The following is a 21,002-nucleotide window of genomic DNA, read 5'->3' as shown; positions in this document are numbered from 1 at the left end:
AGTAAGTCTCACAGTCAGTCTACTTCATGATCCTGCTTGGTATTCCTACCCTTTACCATCCAGAATATGCCTGCAACCTAACACCAAGCAGATAGGACCTCCAGATAGGACTCTGGGATCACAGAGCACATGCATTTTGCTCTTGCATTTGTTTATTGAACACGTTCATTGGTGACTACTGTTCGCCAGGGGAGTCCTGGTGTAGCACCGTGGACTAATGCGTCAGACTGCAAAATCATTTTCACTGTAAGGTCTGTGGTTCAAGGTTACCAGCTGCTCCTTGGAAATCCTATACAGGGTCACAATGGGTCAGAATCGACTCGATGGCACTTAACAACAACTGTTTGCCAGGAGTCCTGGTGTGGTGCTGTGGGCATCAGATTGCAGAGTCATTTGAACTGCAAGGTTGTTGGTTGAAGCTCACCAGCTGCTCCTTGGAAACCCTATACAGGGTTTCTATGGGTTGGAATCAAGTTGATGGCACTTTAACAACAACAACTGTTGGCCAGGAATCCTGGCGTGGCTCTGTAGGATAAGCACTAGACTGCTAACCACAAGGTCAATGATTCAAAACCACTCCTTGGAAACCCTATACAGGGTCAGTATGAGTTGGAACTTACTCACCAACACTTAACAACAACTATTTGCTAGTCACTGGTCAAATAAAAAGACAGGACTCTGGCACTCAAGGGTTGAATAGCAGACCTACCCTAAAGGCCTGTTACATAAGATGAGTAACCCTTTACAAACAAGTCAAATAACATGAAAGAAGGTTATGTTTTTTTCCAGTCCACACCCAATTAGCTGTAGTAAATAGAGGATATGTTGGAAAGCTTGGTGACTAGACAGAGCAATAACAGTAGCAGAAATGGAGGAGGAAGAGAAGGAACATATAAACGAGGTGCTGGAGTTATAATTATAATGGCCTGAACAGGCCAATTGAGGCAGTGAGCCCAGTGAATCCCAGTAGGCCTTGAGGACATCATTACATAACATGTTCCAGTAATTGGTGTACCTGGTAATGACTCGAAAAAAAGGCCGGTTATTAAAACAGGAACAGCTATAGTAATATCCCCTAACATCTTTTTGTTTTTCATTTGTTAAGATTTCTAACTCAAATGGTTAGAATGTTGCATTTCTATTTACAGACAAACCTGGGAAATTCATGTGTGTGAAAGAGGTTATCCCTCAGCAGAATTACTCATAAAACGCAACTCTAGTCAAAACCAAAAGTCAAACCAGTTGCCACTGAGTTAATTCTGACTCATGACAACCTCATGTGTATCAGAGTAGAGCTGTGCCCCATAGGCTGTACTCTTTCAGAATGAGTGCAGTAGTTTTCTAAGATAAGCACTGAACTGTTAATCATAGGGTCAGCAGTTTGAACCCACCAGCTGCTCTGCAGGATGATGATGAGACTTTCTGTGCCCCCAAAGATTTACAGTCTCTGAAACCCTATACAGCTCCCTGTGAGTTGGAACTGACTTGATGGTACTTAACAACAACAATCGAGAAGCCTTTCTTTCAAGGCATTCCTTAGTTGGATTCAAACCACCAATCTGTTAGTTGGTAGCCAAACACTTAACTATTTGTATTAATAACTTGTTTAATCAAGTAATTGTCACATATACAATCAAGAATAAGCGACGGCATAAGCTGCCACCTAAAGTGTGGATATTAGTCACTTCGTGTTCAAAAGAAAGAAGAGTAATGAGAATTGAGGCTTACTTAGTACAATGGACTAATGGAACATGTGAACATTAGTCTCCATGACCCAGAGACCAGAAGAACTAGAAGGTACCTGGCTACCACTACCAATGTTTCTGAAAGGGATCATAATAGAAGGTCCTGGAAAGAGTGGCAGGAACAAAACTCAAAATTATCTAGAGCAAAAAAATGAGCTTACTGGTCAAAAGGAAACTGGAGGAACCTGAGCCTATGGCCCTCAACCACCCTTCAGGTCTGGAAAGATGCCTTGTGGCATAATTTTCAGCCAACAGTAGATAGGCATATGGGGGGTAGGGGGGAACACAACAACAACACTAGTAAGGTATGGTCACCATGGAATGGTCAGTCATCCAATACCAAAAAGGCAACATTTACCTTAGAACAAAGTTGAGAAGGAATGAAAATAGAAACCATAGGGAGGAAGCAGGATAACTGGTGCTGCATGGAAGGGATAGCACTCGTAGTATATATCATAGTGTATGATTTGTTGAATGTAAAACTGATGGTCTTGTCTATAAATCTTCACTTCACAATAAAAAGTTTCAAAAAAAGAAGTTATAAAATGATAGAATGCAGTAAACTACACTGAACGCATTATAAACATAATTTAATCACCTAAGTATCTAAATAAGAGAATTGTTATAAAACTTATTTTTTGGAACAAACAAGATGGCAGATTGGGTAGAAGTGCAATGAGGAGCTCCGTCAGCAACAACACAGAATACTGGACCAAGCAGGCTCTGGGGATGGTGCCAGAACTCTGAACCACACATAAAGGAATATTTAGAAGGTTGGAAGGCTTACAGCTAGGGGAATTTGTAGCAGAAGCAGGAAGTCCGTTGCTTTCTAATTCAAGACGCTCAGCTGTTCCTGGAGCTGCCATCTTGGGAGAAACCAAGCGGAGGAAGGATCAGAGCAGCCATGGACGCCTGATAGAACTGCGGAGATAAAGGTGTAGACATTCTTTATTTTTTTTGTATCTGTTCATTGATCTCTCGCTGTCTGCACACCTCCATTCTGGTGACTAGAGGGGGTGCCTGAGTGAGAAGACACTCCACCCCTACCCCCAGATGATTCTACCAGTCATGTGCACAGATCTCCTTGAAATTTAAAGTGACAGTTTCCACTTAAAATGAAACAGCAGTGTTAAATGGCCACAGCCAGCTCTGAACTGTTTATCACTGGGAAAGAGGCCTGAACAGGGATTGTGGAGCGGGACAGACAGACTAAAAAGGAAATAGGTCAAAAATTAAATCCTGAGTTACATCACAATGACCAACAGTGGCATCTTGAAATTTCTCAGGAAGAAGAGTGAAAAGGGAAGCCCATCTCCTGATCACATCTACCTGGAGGCAATCAGAAAGCATAAACAATTCCAAAGTACACACCCATCTAAGTATTAAGGCCATAGATAACTCCAGAATATGTCCCAAAAACAGAAACAGATGACCATATCAGCACATGTCCAGAAACGAGATAAGGTGACTGAGGCAAGTGGGCTAGAAGTAGACCTACACTCCATACTGGAAGATGGACAGGCTTTGGAAGTGCCGGAGAAGGAATTCAGAAAAATGATTATAAAATGTATCAAAACACTATACAATGGAGTTGGGAAAAATAATGAAGAAGTCAGGAAAGCACTATAGGAACAATCAAACAAGATAGATACAGCATTGGAAACAATTCAAAACCTACAGAAAGAGGTCCAAATGATTAATAATTGAATATCAGAAATGGACAGTACACTGAAAGTGCAAGGGAGTAGAATTGAAGAGATAGAAGCCAGAACTAGTGAGCTAGAAATAAATCTTTCAACACTACTAAGATAGAAGAACAAATGCAAAAAAGAATTAAAAAATCTGAAGAAGACCTAAGATTCATGTTGGACAACATGAAGAGGAATAACTTAAGAATTAGCATTCCGGAACAGGAAGAATCACACAAGTCCACAGAGGAGATAGTTGAAGAGCTTCTGAAAGAAAATGTCCCTAACATCCTGAAAAGCGAAAAGATAAGCATTCAAGAAGCTCAACAAACCCCAGGAAGGCTAGACCCTAAAAGACAATCACCAAGACATAAAATCAAGCTCTCCAAAATCAAAGATAAGGAAAGAATCCTGAAAGCAGCTAGAGAAAAGAGAAGTGTAACATACAAAGGCAAGCAAGTCAGATTAAGCTCAGATCTCTCAACAGAAACCATGCAGGCAAGAAGGCAATGGGGAGACGTATATAAAACCCTGAAAGAAAAAACTGCCACCCAAGAATCCTCTACCCAGCAAAGCTGACAATCAAATACGATGGTTTAATCAAAACATTCCAGGATAAACAGAAGCTAAGGGATTTTGCCAAAGCCAACCCTGCTATGAAAAATATCCTAAAGGAAGTTTTGTGGACTGAGAACCAACAAGAACAGACAACAACCAGAGAATGACATATGTGGCAGCATCACCCTGAACTCAGTCAACAAAAGGAAGAGTCAAGAACAGAATAAAATTATAAGAACAGAGGATCTGGGAGGTCAGTGTATGATCAAAACAATTACAATGTGAAAGAAGGTAAACACAGAGGAATAGAGATCCAGGTTGTGGGAAAGTCAGGTAGATTTCAAGATAAACTAGACTGTCTTAAATGAAGGGAAGAATTAGTGGAATATAAGGTAGCCACAACAGTGGGGTTGGGTTGGGGGTTTAGATCGGATGTTGGGGAGGGCAATACAAAAAGGTGGAAGAGGCAGAAGAACAAGTAGCTAGGGGAACACTGAGACAGGTTTGCATGTCCTAAGTGAGACACAAGTAAATAGTGATGCATGCTCAACCTTGGAACAACAGGGCTCTGTGATACAGGGATCTAGGCATAGTTTGAAGATGTGAAATAATACTAAAATGCTTTACTGTCTTATGAATATTGCTTTCCCTTGCCTACTATTGTAAAATAGACACTTCTGTGGGATAGAAAGGAATGTTTGGGAACATGTTTACAGAAAACTTGTAAGCCAGTCTTCAGCCTATAACTGATTGGAATACCTAAAAGGGGTTTTAGAACTTGCCCAGTGAAATAGGCCTCTTGCAAAACCTTTGCAGAGTATAGGACCTTAGGTGGAACCCTGAGTCCCATTCAGAACCTTATGAGGTGGGACATTTCCACTAGAAAGGACAAGCAGACCAGCCTGGAATAGCTAGGGCAACAGAAGATACATCTTCAAAGAAAGATCATCAGGAGAAACCCATACAAAAATGTCAGCATGACTGGCTACTACAAGAATAAGCAAGCTGTTCGCCAGGAAGACATCAAGGCAAGCAATCAAGTTCCTTCAGGTATGTAAAGTTGCTGGTGACCACATTGGCCTACTGATGAGTGGAAGCAATGAAGAAGTGGGCTGAGTTCAGCCACAGTCCATTGACTCCCGTTGACCTGGAGATGAGAAAGAGAAGAGGAAGGGTTGGTTGCTCCAAAGTGTGGTGAGACTTGGGGATACTTGAGCCCATGGACAAGGACATAGCCACAGAGGACTAGAGCTGAGAGTGAAGCATCCAGCTGATATGAAGCGAGGGGAGATGCACAAGAACACCCAAACCTGCAGACAGTACCCATTTCACTTAGCCTCCATGTCTTGATAATCAGAACTCAACTAGAGGAAGCTTGCAAAAAAAATTTTTTTTTGATAAAGGAAACAAGGGTCAATTGCTACAATTTGATGAGCCTGACCTATATACTCATGGAAGTAGTAACTCCACCATCAGAGAGGGAAGGAGTCTTCACATCAAGTATCAATGCTATCACATCTGTACATGGGGTAAATAGGTAGGGACGGGCAGCTTAGACATTGGCTACCTAAAATGAGGGGGCAATAAAGGTATGAAGTGACTGGCTTACAAGGTTTCAAGAGGGAGTTTAGTTTAAGAGTGTGAGGGGGCTGGGTTGAGAGAAAGGGTCCCCACTGAATAGTTTTCATCTTGTTTAGATGAGTCTGGTAGAAAGAGATGGGGATAAGATCCGAATGATTCAATAGTGAATAATTGTTATCATGACTAATTGCGACTGTCACAATTGTAAAGGTAGATGTTTTGTAACAAAAACGGTAGTGGTTAATCTTACAGTCCAGAAACAGGACCCTAGGACTAGGACCATCCAGGGAAAAGAGCACAAGCAGAATGCAGGACCTTATCCAGAGAAGCAGTGACTCCAGAGATGGAGGCAGAGATGGGATCATGGAGAGGGGGAGTGGCTGAGGACTCTAGATTCATGGGAAGAGAGGGACTAAGGGCCGGTGGCCAGGAGGCAGACTTGCAGAATGTGCCCTTTGGAGGTAAAAATTATAATATATGCCTGAGTGTTGTTTATTTGTTTGTTTTATTAAAAAAAGCTAAAGTAAATAGAAATACTGTTAACTGATGGGTACATTGAGGGGATTATAATCATTGTAATGAAACATGGTGTATGATTTGTTGAACGTAAAACTGATGATCTTGCCTGAAAACTTTCACTCAATCCACAATAAAAACCTTAAAAAAAATTAGTTTTCATGTTCATACATTTATTAAAAGCATCATATATCATAGTTGAACAGTTTAGATTGAGTCACATTTATGGCCCGATGACTATCAGGCTGCAGGTGATGGGAGGGTGTGCTGCCACAGAGGTAGTTTGGAGGGGGTGAGTTGTAATCGACCATCTCTACCATATCCAGATGTTCTGCTGGGAAAGCGAGGCTTATGATGGCTCTCAGTTATTTATTTAGTGGGTAGCAACTGTTTAGAGCATGGGGTGAGCAAACTTTTTCTGTAAAGGACCAGAGTCAATACTTATTTCAGCTGTGGGCCATATAGTCTCTTTCACAGCTACTTTCTCAACTCTGTTGGCATAGTGAGAAAGCAACCAGAAACAATGTGTACTACAGTGATGTGATCCCATAAAGCTTCATTGGCTTTGCTGTTGTGTGCCGACGCCCTGCCCGTGCTGCCAACTCTTTCATTGGCTAAGAGCAGTAAATAATAATTGTGAGAGCATACAAATCTGTCTGGCAGAGGAAAGACCAAGAGAAAGCCTGTATCTGGAGGATGTCGAAATGTTGAGCTTGGATCTAGCTTTTTTTTTTAAGCATTGTGGCATTTCAGCTGCTTGTTTTTGGTTAAAGAGAATTTAGAATTTGTTGGGCACAGATCAAGTCCCTGCCATCCCTGATCTGTGGCTTCTTCCCCCTTCAGAAGACAGGCCCACACCTTTTAACTAATGCCCTTAGGTTGTTACTGGCTGCATTAATTACCACTGCCCTGTGGAGAGCCCAGAGCCCTCTATTAGAAAAGTCTAATACTTTTACTCTCCTTGGGATGGCTACTCCACACGTGACATGACTTTTGTGACCCAGCTCCCAGCACCATGTAATCATTGCCTGGAATAGAGGGTGTCCACCGTGTCCCAGTGTGTCCACTCTGAATATTTGTTGAATCGATGTTCCTTTGGACAAGTACATGGTACACACTTAGCTGCCTTTCAGCCACTAAGTCTCTGCCACCCTGGAGGAAAGCCCTAGCCTTCAAGTTTCCTTATTAATATAGCCATGCACTTTTGACTCTAGAATGTCATTTTGAGTAGTAGTTACCGCTCTGCCCTCTCTTTCTGAACATGTCCTTACTTTTCACGACTGTTCTATATTCAATCCATATACTTTTTCTTTTGGGGGAGTCGGGAGCAGTAGGACTGAAAAAGGTAAGAATAACCCAACATGACCATTGAAAAGCTAGCTCTTTCCTTCAAAGCTGAAGTCTTTGTAAAAACACACATGACCAGTTTTACTTTGGAGTGATTTCTCTTGCTATGGAATGACTTGACTTTGGAAAAATCCTAATGTTACTTGCCTGTGCTTTAGGTTACTGTTTGTGGCACCTGCATCTGGTAATGAACTTGAGCAATCAGTTTCTAATTGAGAAAACTAGTTGGTGATTCAACAGGCCATAGAGTTTAAGATAAAGAATTAGAAGAGAGAAATCCATGCTTGCTGTGGCTTGCAGCACATTCTGTGAACAATAGACTTTAGTTATTGATTCATAGCTACTTCATTTTTGTCTCCAGAGTCTCAAGCTGCAGCTGTTAGGAAGAAAAGGGCACATTGCTTAGCGCTTGATTCTAAAGGCAAGAGAGAATAAGTGCACAGTCTGTGATGTGTACAGGGGATTACAGTCTCCATCGTTCATCAATTACAAGCATTTCCACTAACTTCCTCTACCCTCAAACTAACCCTGTGAGGAGGTATCCAGGACTGGAATGTGTAAACAAAGGCTCACAAAGTCCCCCAGCCAGGTGGTAGAGAAATGTCTTTGGGTTCATTATCCAAAATTACCTACCCTGTCACCTGCAAGAAGAGCAAAAATTAAAGACCGTTTTAAGCCTGGAAAATAAGCCATTCTGGCCAATAGAACTTTAAGAAGAAGAAGAAGAACTGACTTGTTTCAAGACTGTCCCCATTCTGGTAACTAATGTGCAGTCTGATGTGGCGCTGTGGGATAAAGCACTAAACCACAAGGTTGGTTTGAACCGCAAGGTTGGTAGTTCAAACTCACCAGCTGCTCCTTGGAAACCCTATACAGAGTCACTATGAGTCAGAACTGACTTGATGGCATTTAACAGCAACAACAATGTGCAGCCAGAGAGAGTGGCTACAGCTTAACTAGTCCTATGTGACCACTGTTTTCCTCCTACTGAACCCTGTTAGCTCTAAGCAGCCTCAACATCAGTCTCCTAGGTTTGTCCATGTTGTAGAGGCATTGGTGTTACTGCTGAAAAGAGTCTCCTAGAAGACTTGGTTCTCTCTTTCTCTCAATTTAAAATTTAAACACAGCTATTGAGGTACTCTACCCATATATCCCTAACACAAGGAGACCTGCATTTTAGTCTTGCTTCTGTCTTGTCATTCTGTGTCTGCTGTTGTTGCTCTAACTGTACTTGGGAAGACTTTTATCCTTTTCCTTGCTCCATTTCATTGTCATGTGTAGGCTATGGGCAAGTGGCCCTTTTCATTGTCATGTGAAAGCTACAAGCAAGTGGCCATTCTCACAAAGGTTAAATTAACTCGGTAACTGGGATGAGAACTCAACATTTTCAGTGAACAAGAGGTCTAGGTGTGGCTCTGCGGGTTAATGCGCTGGACTGCAATGTAGATTTGAATCACAAGGTCAGTGTTTCACGCTTACCAGCCGCTGCTCAGAAACCCTATACAGGGTTGCTATAAATCAGAACTGACTCGACAGTACTTAACAACACAAGATGTCTAGACAGATTTTCTGCAGGGGTTCCCACACTGGTGCTTGGGCTCACTTTGAAAGTTTCCTTGATAAACAAGACACCACCAAGTGTTTGGGTTCTTTCTTCTCTCTTTCAGATGCCAGTATGGACAGAATAACTTACGATGCTTATCCCTGCCCATCACTTTCGAGACATTGAGCGGAAACCAGAATACCTGCAGCCGGAGAAGTGCGTTCCACCTCCCCACCCTGGTCCTGCAGGAACCATGTGGTTTATCCGTGATGGCTGTGGCATCGCCTGTGCCATTGTCACCTGGTTTCTGGTCCTCTACGCGGAGTTTGTGGTCCTCTTTGTCATGCTGATTCCATCCCGAGACTATGTCTACAGCATCATCAACGGAATTGTGTTCAACCTACTGGCCTTCTTGGCCCTGGCCTCCCATTGCCGGGCCATGCTGACGGACCCCGTGAGTATGTCTGGGCTTGTTTTGACCAGCCCACACTCTCCTCTGGCTCCTGCATGGCCACAGCCTGCATGCTCCCCTTGGCCCTTGGGAATGTGGAGAACAGGAGGGCCAGGACTGGCATGGGAAAGTGATGAATTCACAGGCCCACGAGTTCAGAATTCTGGGGAATTCAGACTTGGGAAGAGGGGGCAGCATTCATATCACAACCTTGGTTGAATGATACATATGTACATTGAAGCTACTATGGTTTGGTCTCAGGGAAACTTAGCCTCTAGTTAGAAAGACAGAGCAGAGTCTGGTAATCATAGAGACAGGTCATATGATGAGAGCAGAAAGCATGCTAGGAGAGTGGGTCATTTGGATCAGGATGAACCGTCTCAGTAAGGATAGGACTGGCTGGCACTAGGTACATTTGAAATTAAAGCCATATCCAGTTGCAGAAACTTGCACAGAAATGGCATACACTTTGTTTGGGTGAGGCTCACCTTTTCCTGAAAAACTAGACATGCCTGTTCAGGCTGCAACAAGTGCCTCTCAGTGCTATCTGTGGGTAAAGTAGTGGTGTCCCACCTGATGACTTAGCTAAATATTCCACATGGTACAAGTGACTATTGAATGTGCACCATGGTATTAAATCCTTATCTGTGCTCATTATAGGAAAGTAAGATAGTACATTATTTGATAAAGATTTCCTGTGGTCTAATTATTTCAGTACATGGGACATGTGTGTTTAAATTAAACAAGGGAAAGCAAGCCAGCACTGCTAATGGCACTGGCCCATCCAGTTTAATTTCTGTGAGTCCGAGGGAGCATGTAGGAAGGATACTGAGGTCCTCTGACAGTTCTACCTTCTCAGAGGGCTCTGTTTCCTGCTGCTGGTTCAGGTGTTGGATTTTTAATCCATCCCAAGGGAAGACAGCTTTCCCAGCTCAATTACCTGTCAGCTACTGGTCCTAACTGCACTTCTTATGCACGTGCCACAGGAAGGAACCCACACACTGATAGGCAGAGGCCTCTTGGCCCAATATCAGCACCCCTTATGGAGTTATTGGACACCCATCACCTGAAGGAAATGAAGTACACAGTTGTAATCGTAGGTGCTCTGAGACACAAGTTTATAAAGAGTTTTCCCAGCAACTTCAAGTTGGTCATGCTGAAAACAAACTAGGGCTTGATTCAGAAGTTTTTATGGGACCTTTGCTACTTAGGGACATAGGGGCAATTTGTTTTCTACTGAGTCCTAAACATTATGCCTGCCCTCTGGGTACCTCTTTGAAGAAAAGACAGGTGAGACTAAGTGTGAAAGACAGCTGTGAGATGAAGGCGGTGGCAAAAGAAGCACAGGTTGCTGTGGGAGAGCAAGGGGGCTGCTGTGCTGGTACACTGCTGGATCCCCCAGCCAGTCTGGACAGAATGGGTCCAGTTAGCAGGGAGGTGGAGGGCAGTGAAGCAGGAAGACAGCAGCATCAGAGGGAACGTGAAGCTGCAGAGGCCTGTGGGAGTGTGGCTCCTCTAAGGAACCTGGGATGTAGGAATGTAGGAGGAAAATGGGATGAGATGGGAGTGTGGTGAGATGTGAATGAGAGTCCTTGGTGGCACAGAGCTCAGATGCTGTGAAAGGTTGGCAATTTGAACCCACCAGCAAGTGGCAAAGAAAGATGAGGTAGTCTGCTTCTGTAAAATTACAGCTTTGGAAACCCTCTGGGCAGTCCTGCTCTGTCCAGTAGGATCACTATGAGTCAGAATCAACTTGTCAGCAATGGGTTTGGCTTGTTGGTTTGTTTTATTGGTGAATGGAATACCAAAGAAGTAGGGTGGAGTCAGATACTGAGGACAGTCTGGATCTCTTGAGGGTTTTAGCCCCAAAATGAGATGATTCTATGTCAATTTATAAGGATCCTTCTGGCAGGAATGAGAAGGAGCCCTAGGTACACTGATGGATGGAATGAAATGTGTGGCTATGTTTATTGAGCACCTGCTAGGTGGAGGTTCCCTTCTGGGCAGTGGATACAACTGTGAGCAAGACACGTGGAAATTCCTGCCCTCTGGCAGTTCCGGTTCTAGTGGCACAAGGTCCATAGCGAAGACTTACCAAGCAGCTAATGTCAGAAAGTGTAACTGCTTTAAAGACCATAAAACATGGTGATGTGATATGACATTTCTGGAATGGCACAGGAAAGGGAGGGGGGAAGGATTTTAGATTATGGTGGCCTGAAAAGGCCTCTCTAAGGTGTCACCATTTGAGCTGAGGCCTGTATGACAATAAACAGCAAGCCAGGCACATGGAGCGCTTTGAAGCAAAGGAGAGCAGGTACAGAGGCCCAGAGATGGAACATGATTTTGGAGACACAGGACTAAAACCAGTGTGGTCAAAGCACAGTGAGTTAGGAGTGCTAGAAGAGTTAGCAACAACTGCAGAAGTAAATCATGGGAGCCTCGAGGCCCCGTGAAGACTTTGGTCTTTATGCTGAATACAGTGTGAAACTTTAAGAACAGCATGGCGGTGGCATCAGACCTCCTGACTTCACAAGGGAGAAGAGGAGAATCACCAGCCCATGGCTGATTCCTATGAGACAGAGGTCAGACAGACATGCCTCCACCCTGTAACCTTCTTTTCCATTTCTAACACCAACTGTCCTTCCCAAAGGACTTTCAGCTTCTCTGCTGGGTTCAATAATCCATTGCAAAAGCCACACAGAACTCAAGGACAATACTCATGATTATGGGGTTTATTAGGGAAGCTAACAGGGTATACAATTGTGGATCAAAATTGAGTCCTTCCAGTCAGCAGTGCCTCTTCTCAGCCAGGCCTGCAGGCACACGTCTCTCTCATGGTTGGCCTCCTAGCCACATGGCTTCTTGGCTTCTGCTTGAGCAAGTGTTATAAAGTTCCTTTAATGCTGCTAATAAATGCTGAAAGGGCACACTGCTTTGCAAGCCCACCTCCTGCCCCAAGGTGCTCAGCTTTACTACTTCAGTGGGCTGGGAAGACCACTGCTGTGTCTCGTGCTCTCTGCATCCCTGCCTTTGCTGCCATGTCTGTTACTACCACTTCTTCATGCAGGAATCTCGGCCTCTGAAGGACGTACTCTGCTCTAGGTCTTCTTTCCTGAAGGTGGCAAGATTCCCCCATTCCTGCTTCTGAGATGGATCATTTTTACACCTAGTGGTATGGCCAAACCAACCATTCTCTGCCTTAGAGTCTCATATACCCTGTTTACTTAGTCTCATCCAGCCATTTGGTGGAAGTTACAAAGACTATAGCTAGAAAAGTCATATTAAATAATTTACAGTACCACAAATGCTGCCAGAAAGGCCTGATGTAATCTGGCTTTAAAAAGAGAATGGATTGATGGATTAAGTTATAGGGGCCTGGAGTGGGTGTGTAGAAGCAGGGAGAGGAGAGCTATTGCAGTATATTTCAACCAAGGGGGAAGCAGTGAGGCTGGACAGAAGCCATTGGACTTGGAGATGTTTTAGGCCCTGAGTTCTCAAGTAGAATCCCCTGGAAGCTTTTCAGAAGTACTGCTGCTCAAACCCCACCCCTAGAGAGTCTACTGTAACTGGTCTGGGGCAGTTTCTAGCTATTGGATGCGTTAAAGCTCCCAGATGACTCCTGTTCAGCCAGCTGTTCTGAGCACCTACAGAATGGAGATGAATGCAGATAGAATGCCTTTAGAGTCTTGCCCCAAGCAATTGGGGAGTTGGTTGTGCAGTTTATTGAGTGGGAAAGTCTCGGTGTGTGGGGTGAGGGGATATGGCTACAGATATGAAGGAGAAGCCTATTCTGGCCAGTCTCCATGACACACAAGCAGAGCTGCAAGGCGGGCAGTGAGGAGTCAAAGCTTAGCGGCAGGGGGATCAGGGTGGAGAGTGGAGGATGCAGTCACTGGCTTATAGAAGGCCTGTGTAACCAGGGTGAGGGAGGAGCCCCCTGCACGGTATTCCTGCTGCCCTTGTGCAGTGTTTTCTTGGATGCCCCACACTGAAGTATGGGGTCTCTTGAGGGACCTCCTTCATTGGCCCCCTGCAGTTGGATGCTGGAGAGCACAGTTTCAATCCCAAATGGGAGAAAGTCACAGACTACTATATCCCGAACATGAGTCCACTTTTCGCAGGCATGTTCTGCTGGCGTCTCTAAAGAAATGGGCAGAAATTAAAGAAACTGTCACATACCTACTACTAGTAAGGAGAATGCCTCATACTGTATCCTACAGATGTGCCCATCTCTGGGTCTGCTGGCTTCCCAAGGACTCTCCATGCCATTGCCTGCCTCTCCCTATTCCCAGAATATGGCATTTTATGCAAAACCCAGAGTATAAAACAGAAGTGAAGCTTTGGAGGAGGGAGGCCCTGAGGCAGGCCCAATTCCAGGATTTTAACATGGCAAGGATTCCTGGTGGCACTGTGGTTAAACACTCAAGTGCTAACCAAAAAGTCAAATTATGTGAGCCTACCAGCTGCTCTGTGACAGAAAGATGTGGCAGTCTGCTCTCTCTGTACAGATTTACAGTCTCTGAAAATCCAAGGGGCAGTTCTACTCTGTCCTCCAGAGTTGTTGTGAGTCACAATTGATTCCACATTATTGGTTTCTGGTGAGTATTAATACTGCAAGGAGAGTCTGTTTCTAAAAAAGATCCCCTGAAAGGGTTTTAAAGAGTTCCCTAATGGGATTATGATGTTTATATCTCAAGAATTCATGTTGCACATTGTTTTTGTCAGCAGGTGTGGCACTGTAGGGTCAGCACTGGACTGTAAACCACAAGGTTGGCTATTAAAACCACCAAGCAGCTGCTCCTTGGAAACCCTATACAGGATCTCTATGAGTCGGGACTGACTCAACGGCACTTAACAACAAAAACCACAAGATTATAAGTAGTATACACGCTATAGCTTATTTTGTTAGCCTTACTAGTTAAAAAAAAAAAACACAGAAAACCTCTTATTGTTACTCCAAATAGTTATTTTACTACATCCAGCTTTAAAATTCTTGTCACAAATGTAACACCAGAACAGTTAAAGCCACCACAGCTTTTTTTGGGCCATTTATCAGTCACTTACTTACTCAAAGAAGCAATAAATGGGTCCTTGTGGCACTCAAGCCAGTCACACGCACCTACTGTCATTGAGTTGATTTCAACTCGTAGCAACCCTATCCTGTGTTTCAGAGACTCTAAATCTTTACGGGATCAAACAGCCTGCCTCATCTTTCTCCCACATAATGGCTGGTGGGTTTGAACCACCAACCTTGGAATTAGCAGCCCAATGCCTAGCCCAAAGCACCTAAAACAGAAGAAGGAAATGACTTGTGAAAGTGTATATCAGCCTCTGGAGGTGAAACTTCCATTTCAAAAATAACATACAGGGTAAATCTATAGAAAGAGGGGGAAAGACAGGTGGACAGGCATGGCAGGCATGGCAGTGGGTTGACCTGAAGACAGGCAGCAGGTCTGACTGGTGCTTAGTCCCAGATGCCCTATCCTTGCCACTCTGAGGGGTTGTAATGTCATCAGAGGAGTGTTCTGTGTTCCTGGAACCCTCCAGATGCTTAGAGGTTGAGTGGCTGGCCCCACTGTCCTGGGGACACAGCTTCTGGAAGACAGCATGGACTTAGAAGTCCTTTTCTAGGTGTCCCTCCTGCCTATCTCCTCTCCAGCCTTCACTTCATGTCCAGTCATTTTAGTGCCTCATTTTGTAAAATAATCATGTAAAGAATTCCCTTTTTATTATATCTGGGATGGTGTCTGTCTCCCATAGGATGGATGCTAAGAGGTGAGTGATAGAGCTTGCTTCCTTTTGCCCTAGCTGCCAGGAAGCGCAAAGCCAAGCATTTGCTTAATTGTGTAAGCCCTTATGTTCAGTATATTTTTGCCCTTCCTTTCCTTGACCCTAATTGTCTGTTATCGTCATTGTAAATGATTTCATCTGAGGTTTGAGACAAGGAAGAATGTAAAAAAATTCCATTTAATCACATTGTTAAGAAAAGCCTGCATACCTCTGTTGCAAACTCACTTGTAATCTCACCCTCTGGACATCTCACTCTAAACTAGGGATGGGGCTGTCATTTGATCTAGCCCTGCCAAGGCAACTACAGTTTCAGCCATAACATTAGTGGTGGTGGTGCTTTGCCCTGGAGTTGATTACGACTCATAGCAACCCTATTATAAACCTTTGCGGTTACAAATCTTTACGGGAGCAGAAATCCTCATCTTTCTCCCGCAGAATAGCTGGTAGTTTCAAACTGCTGACCTTAAAGTTAACAGCCTGACTCGTTACCACTACGCTACCAGAGCTACTTTGCCATCACATTTGAGGTGAGTTAATTAAGTGTTTGACCAAATATAGTAGGCTAATTTTTAAGTAGATAATTTTGTATGACCCATGAATGACATTAAAAATTTTGGCAGAGAAAAGGTTCCCCACCCCTGCTCTAAACAGACCTCACTTGACCACTCCAGGCACCGCCTTTAGTTTCAGCTGCCAGAACTCATCGGTAGGACTAGTAGAGTTCACTTTGGGCAGTTGGTATTGAGTAGTACCCACTCTGTGGAGAGAAGCAGTGTGGCAGCATGATGTGGGGCCTGTCCTCCTGCAGCTCATATCACAGTGCTGGGCCAGGCGTCCAGGGAAGAGCCTCACCCATCTTGCCCAAAGGTATTGCTTTCCTAGGTCGGGTCAGAGGCTTGCCTCAGAGTTCATTTGAGTAGTGAGCTAAAGTCTCTTGCATGCTGGACAACATCTCAAACCTGCTACTGAGCAACTTACAAATATCAGCGGACAAATCTTTCTGGCTCCAGAGAGAGGAAGGTGACCAATTCATAGATCATCTACTTCTTATCTGTGGAGGAGACAGGTGACATCATGAAGCAGGCCTGTGGCCAGTTCATAAGGCCTGCACCTGAAAGCTAGTCACCAGTGTTCCTAGCAGAGCCAAAAGGGGGTCTGCCTAGACCAGTAGGTGTCCACATGGCTCACTGTACATGGCTCCAGAAACAGTTTTAACAAGTTTTTGTCCTTGTTACTCAAAGTGGACAGCAATGTTTCTTAAGAGCCTGTCTGTACTGCTTTCTGTAGTATCCTTTGAACATTGTTGTATTATCTTATGTACTTGTTGAAGTACGTCTCCTGGGGTCTATTTCCATCCTAATGTCAGTGTGGTGATACACTTGTTAGCAGTAAAATGACACTAGGTGTCAGGATAATGAAAAAACACCTCTTCCAAGCACTTAATAGAACTACCTGATAAATGTAGTTTGTCTCCTGAGAGAGGCATAGATTCTAGGCTCTTAGTGTAACTTACTAGTTCTGCGGCCTTGGAAAGTTGTTTAACTTCACCACTTCAGCTACCTCATCTATACAATGAGGAATATCAAAGTCTCCATCTCAGAATTAATTGGGTAAATACATATAAAACGTTTAGAACTGTGCCTGGCATATGGTAAGTCCTCATACATTTCTCTGTGTGGCCATTATTATTCAGCTTGGGTTTATTGAATACATGCACCATGTCAGGCCTTGGGCAGTTTCTTTGGTTACAAGTTGAAATATGTCTCTGTATTCAAGGAATTGTAGGCATGCAGAGAGATCCATGTGTAATTAAATGGTATGTGTTAAAATCAGGACTTCCTACTGGTTCTGTCATAGCCAGCACAGCAAAATTGGAACAGGAAAAATTGCAGATTGAAACCCTGAAATAGGAGAGGCATAGTGAGTGAGCCCTTTCAGTAGCCTGATGCGGAAGTTTGGAATATTGCCAGGACTGTGGAGCATGACACACATTCAAAGCTACGAGGTCAGGTACGATCTTTGAGCAGGGCAGTTTTCACCTCTGTCAGTCAAGAGACTTGGTTGCTATATAGTTCAGACACTGCCCTTGTTTTCTAAGAGGGGGATTGAGTTTCTAGCAGAGTGTTAACGTGCAGTTTTTGTTCCAGTACACCATTTTACAAATTTGCATCTGTCCCGGTGGTGTCACTTTCTTGACCTTGACTGACTGGGAAGAGCTGATGCAAAGCTCTGTTATATTATAAATACAGACTGTTGGAGCACAAATGCCAACCATGGGTTCTGCTTTGATGGTGGGCCATCTGGAAGAACTGCAAAAGAGGCATCCCTTGCGTGGATTTGGGTGGGTTCACAGGGTAGGGAGGTGCCAGGTACAGTGGATGGGGGTATGAACAGAGGATTAGACTTAGGATGGCTTATAGACTTCTGCCCTGGATGTGCCATGGACCAGGGAAAGGAGAATAGACTGAACTGGTTGAGGAGAAAGTCATGGATTCAGTTTTGACTTTTGGGAGTTTGGTTCTATGTTGTTTTAATGCTTCTTGGACAACCAGGGAGAGAGATTTGCAGTTCCAAGGAGGTCAGGTTGGGAGCGTACTTACTGGGTTGGTAATACGGACAGTGGTCGTTTATAGAAAGGATGGTAGAGGGTGCAGAATGAACAGGTAAGAAAGCGAGGTGGAACACTGAGTAATACTAGTGTCCAGAGAAATCAATCATAAGGTAGCTGGAAGAAACACAGCCCCACCGAGGCAGCAGGGAGTTCCAGAGAGAGCAAGTCCCTGGTGTATAGGGGCAGGTGCCAGTGAGGGAATGAGCGGTGAAGTAGAGGTGGAAGGTGACATGATTAGAAGGAGCTCACCTGTGAAGGGAACGGAGAGAAGAATCTGCTCAAGGGACAAGATGGTGGGTACTGGCAAGACCTGGGACAGAGAAGGTAGCAGGGAGATGAAGAAATGAAGGGTTTTTATCCCAGTGACCATCCTTTTCTCCGAAAAATAGAAAAGGAAATATTTCGGTGTTGAGGCTAGGGCTAGTCACTGAGGGGAATGGAGCTACATCACCCCCTTCTAATACACACACACACCACATTCTCTCCCCACTAAAAACTCTGTAGAGCTCGTTGGAGAGAATCCTGACACTCCCTGAGCAGAAAAACTTTGAACAGCCTCTACCTACTTCTTTTCAACCAGATGGAAATAGATTCTACTACAGGGCCTAATATATATTTTGGAAGCATCTGAGCATTTTTATGGACCTCTGGGTGTGGCTCTGTAGGGTTCAAAGGTCAGTGGTTCAAACCCACCAGCCACTCCTCGGAATCCCTATGCAATGTTGTTATGAGTCAACAACATAGATTGTTTTGAAGGATCCCTGGAGGCACTGTGGGTTAGGTGTTAGACTGCTAACCACAAGATCAACAGTTCAAACCCACCAGCTACTCTGAGGGAGAAAGATGAGGTTGTCTGTTCTTGTGAAGACTACCAGAGAAACCCTATATAAGGTTACTCTGAGCCAGAATCATGATGGCAGTGGGTTTCAAAGTGTCTTCAACTTACTGTGTGCAAAGAGAAAAGACTACAGGAGAATATGCTAAACTGTTAGTAGGCACTGCTTTGGGCGATAGAATCATAGGATGGGATTCTCTTTTTCATTTTGTCCACTGTATTTTCTTTTCTTATATCCTATCCTGAGCACGTATTACTTAGGAAATAAGGGGGGGTGGTGTTGGGTGGGATCCGTCTGTTTTGATTTGCTGGGCTTCAGTAATGGGAATGCTTCGAGACTCCTGTGAGCTGTGTGTGAGGAGTTGGGGCAGAGCACGTGTCTCTCAGCAAGTATGGTGGCTGGCAGAGATGTCTCAGCAGGGCTTCCCACTCCCTGCCACCTGTCTGGAGATGTGCAGAACCAAAGCCCTTCCTCCCACCTAATACCATGGTACTCTAGAATCTGTGGGAGTGATGAGCCCAGGGAGCCCGAGGACAGTACGTGTGCCACAGACTCCTAGTCTGGGTGGGGACTGACCCAGCTGGGTAGACTCCAAGCTTAGGCTTAGCGGGCTGGGCAGGAGGGATATTGCCTGGATGGGCTTGAGCCTTCTGGCAGATTTGTGATGTTAAATGATGTTTCTAATCCTAGTCTGAAGTGACAGGCAATGAAACATAAGAAATGAGAATTCTAACTGCCCTTTACCACAAGGTGGGGGTAGGAAGGTGATTTCCTCTTGCAGCCTGCAAATTCTGATACCTGGGATTTTTTTTTTATATATAGATCTGAAAAACATAAAGCCAAATACCTGGGCTTTTATTTAGAAGAAATCCGCCTCCTCACTCATCTCCGAAGGAAAATGGTGTCCCTTTATTCTTTTTGCCCTGCACATGTGACAGTAGTGGCTTCCAGTGTCATTTTGTGGCTTCAGAATTCAAAAAAGGTCACACAGTTGTCCCTACTCAGTTACTTTTTGCATTAAAAAAATTTCTGTGCAACCCTCTCATATGCCCAGGCCAGTGCCCTTCCCATGCCCCTTTAGAAATTCCCTCATACTTGGTGGTCTGGGCTCTACTTGCCTTTGTGAGAACTTGAGACCCAGGCCCTGGGCTGTCTCAGTGAGATTCTAATAATATTCTGGTCACACACTTCAGAGAAGTTGATAATATTGTTACCTTGGTATAGTACCTTTCTGAAGTTTATTTTTTGTTTTTAATGAATTTTTTCCTTATTATAAAAGCCATGTAGTCAAAACAGAACCTTAAGAAATACAGTTAATAAAATAAAGTTCACCTGTGATCCTACCACATGCGAGACCATTAATACTTTTGTATGTATCTTTGTCTTTTTTGCTATTCATGTCTGCATCTCTCTTCCAAAATGGGGTCATATTCTGCATACTGTTTGGAAACCTACTTCTCCTTTGATAGTCTGTCATAGACATTTCCTATGTCACTAGCTTATGCACTTTTATGTCATATTTAATGCCAAGAGCTATATTCTGAATGATGTTATACATACCCCATTGTTGTCCTTGCCCACCAAAGTTTCTTTGCTTTTAAATTTTTGTCTTAAGGTTTTCTACTATATCAGGGCATTTTGCAGACCAAATTTTATCTTTTAAAAATTGTTAATGAAGCATTTCTGACAGCTGAAAGGACATAAAGAATAATAGATGAAGATCCATGTATTTACCATCCAGGTTCAGAAATAAAATAGTGAATAGTTTTAGCTTCCTGTTCCCCCCACCACCATGTACATTCCACCCCAGCCTGCCCACAGAGGTGGTCCTTGTCATGAATCTAGTGATTTCCAGCATCTTGGTGCCCAGGATCCACATCTCCAGAAGTTTCCTTTTAGAACCCCCTGTCCACCTCACTTGCAGCCCTGAGCTCACCATTGAAATGAGATTTCCTGTTGAGGAGCATCCTCATACTCCCCCGTCTCCTGTCCAGCATGAGCCTGCAGTCCCTTGACCTTAACATAGACCAGTGAGGAGGCATGTCATTACTCCAAATGACAAATCAGCCAAGTACTGCCCCTCTCAGGAATGGGGTCCTCACCTGGGTAGGAGTTAAGTGCCATCAAGTTGGTTCCACCTCATAGAAACCCTATGTAGGGTTTCTGAGGAACAGCTGATAAGTTTGAACCACCCACCTTGTGGTTCAAACCAACCTTGAGGTCCAGTGCTTATCCTACAGCGCCACACCAGGAAAAGGAGGGGTAAGAGCTCATGGTAACGGGAGAAGTTGGAAGAGCTTAGACCAGCACGGCCTTTGTTCTGACTCAGTGTGATC

The 21,002-nt window shown here is 44.1% G+C and overlaps 1 protein-coding gene across 1 annotated transcript in view; it reads left to right on the top strand.

Annotated features, from left to right (window-relative positions):
• The first annotated feature begins 9,102 nt into the window (after positions 1 to 9,102).
• Positions 9,103 to 21,002, top strand: part of ZDHHC3 (zinc finger, DHHC-type containing 3) — a 32,008-nt gene continuing 20,108 nt past the window's right edge. The window contains exon 1 of the mRNA XM_006868783.1: positions 9,103 to 9,432. Within this exon, the coding sequence (XP_006868845.1) occupies positions 9,130 to 9,432 (303 nt within the window). The 5' untranslated portion in view covers positions 9,103 to 9,129. The remainder of the gene's footprint in view (positions 9,433 to 21,002) is intronic.

The sequence above is a fragment of the Chrysochloris asiatica genome, unplaced genomic scaffold, assembly GCF_000296735.1.
Source record: "Chrysochloris asiatica unplaced genomic scaffold, ChrAsi1.0 scaffold00124, whole genome shotgun sequence".
In the NCBI taxonomy this organism is placed as follows: domain Eukaryota; kingdom Metazoa; phylum Chordata; class Mammalia; order Afrosoricida; family Chrysochloridae; genus Chrysochloris; species Chrysochloris asiatica.
The sequence above is the reverse complement of the archived record's forward strand: the minus strand, read 5'-3'. Positions and strand labels throughout refer to the sequence as shown.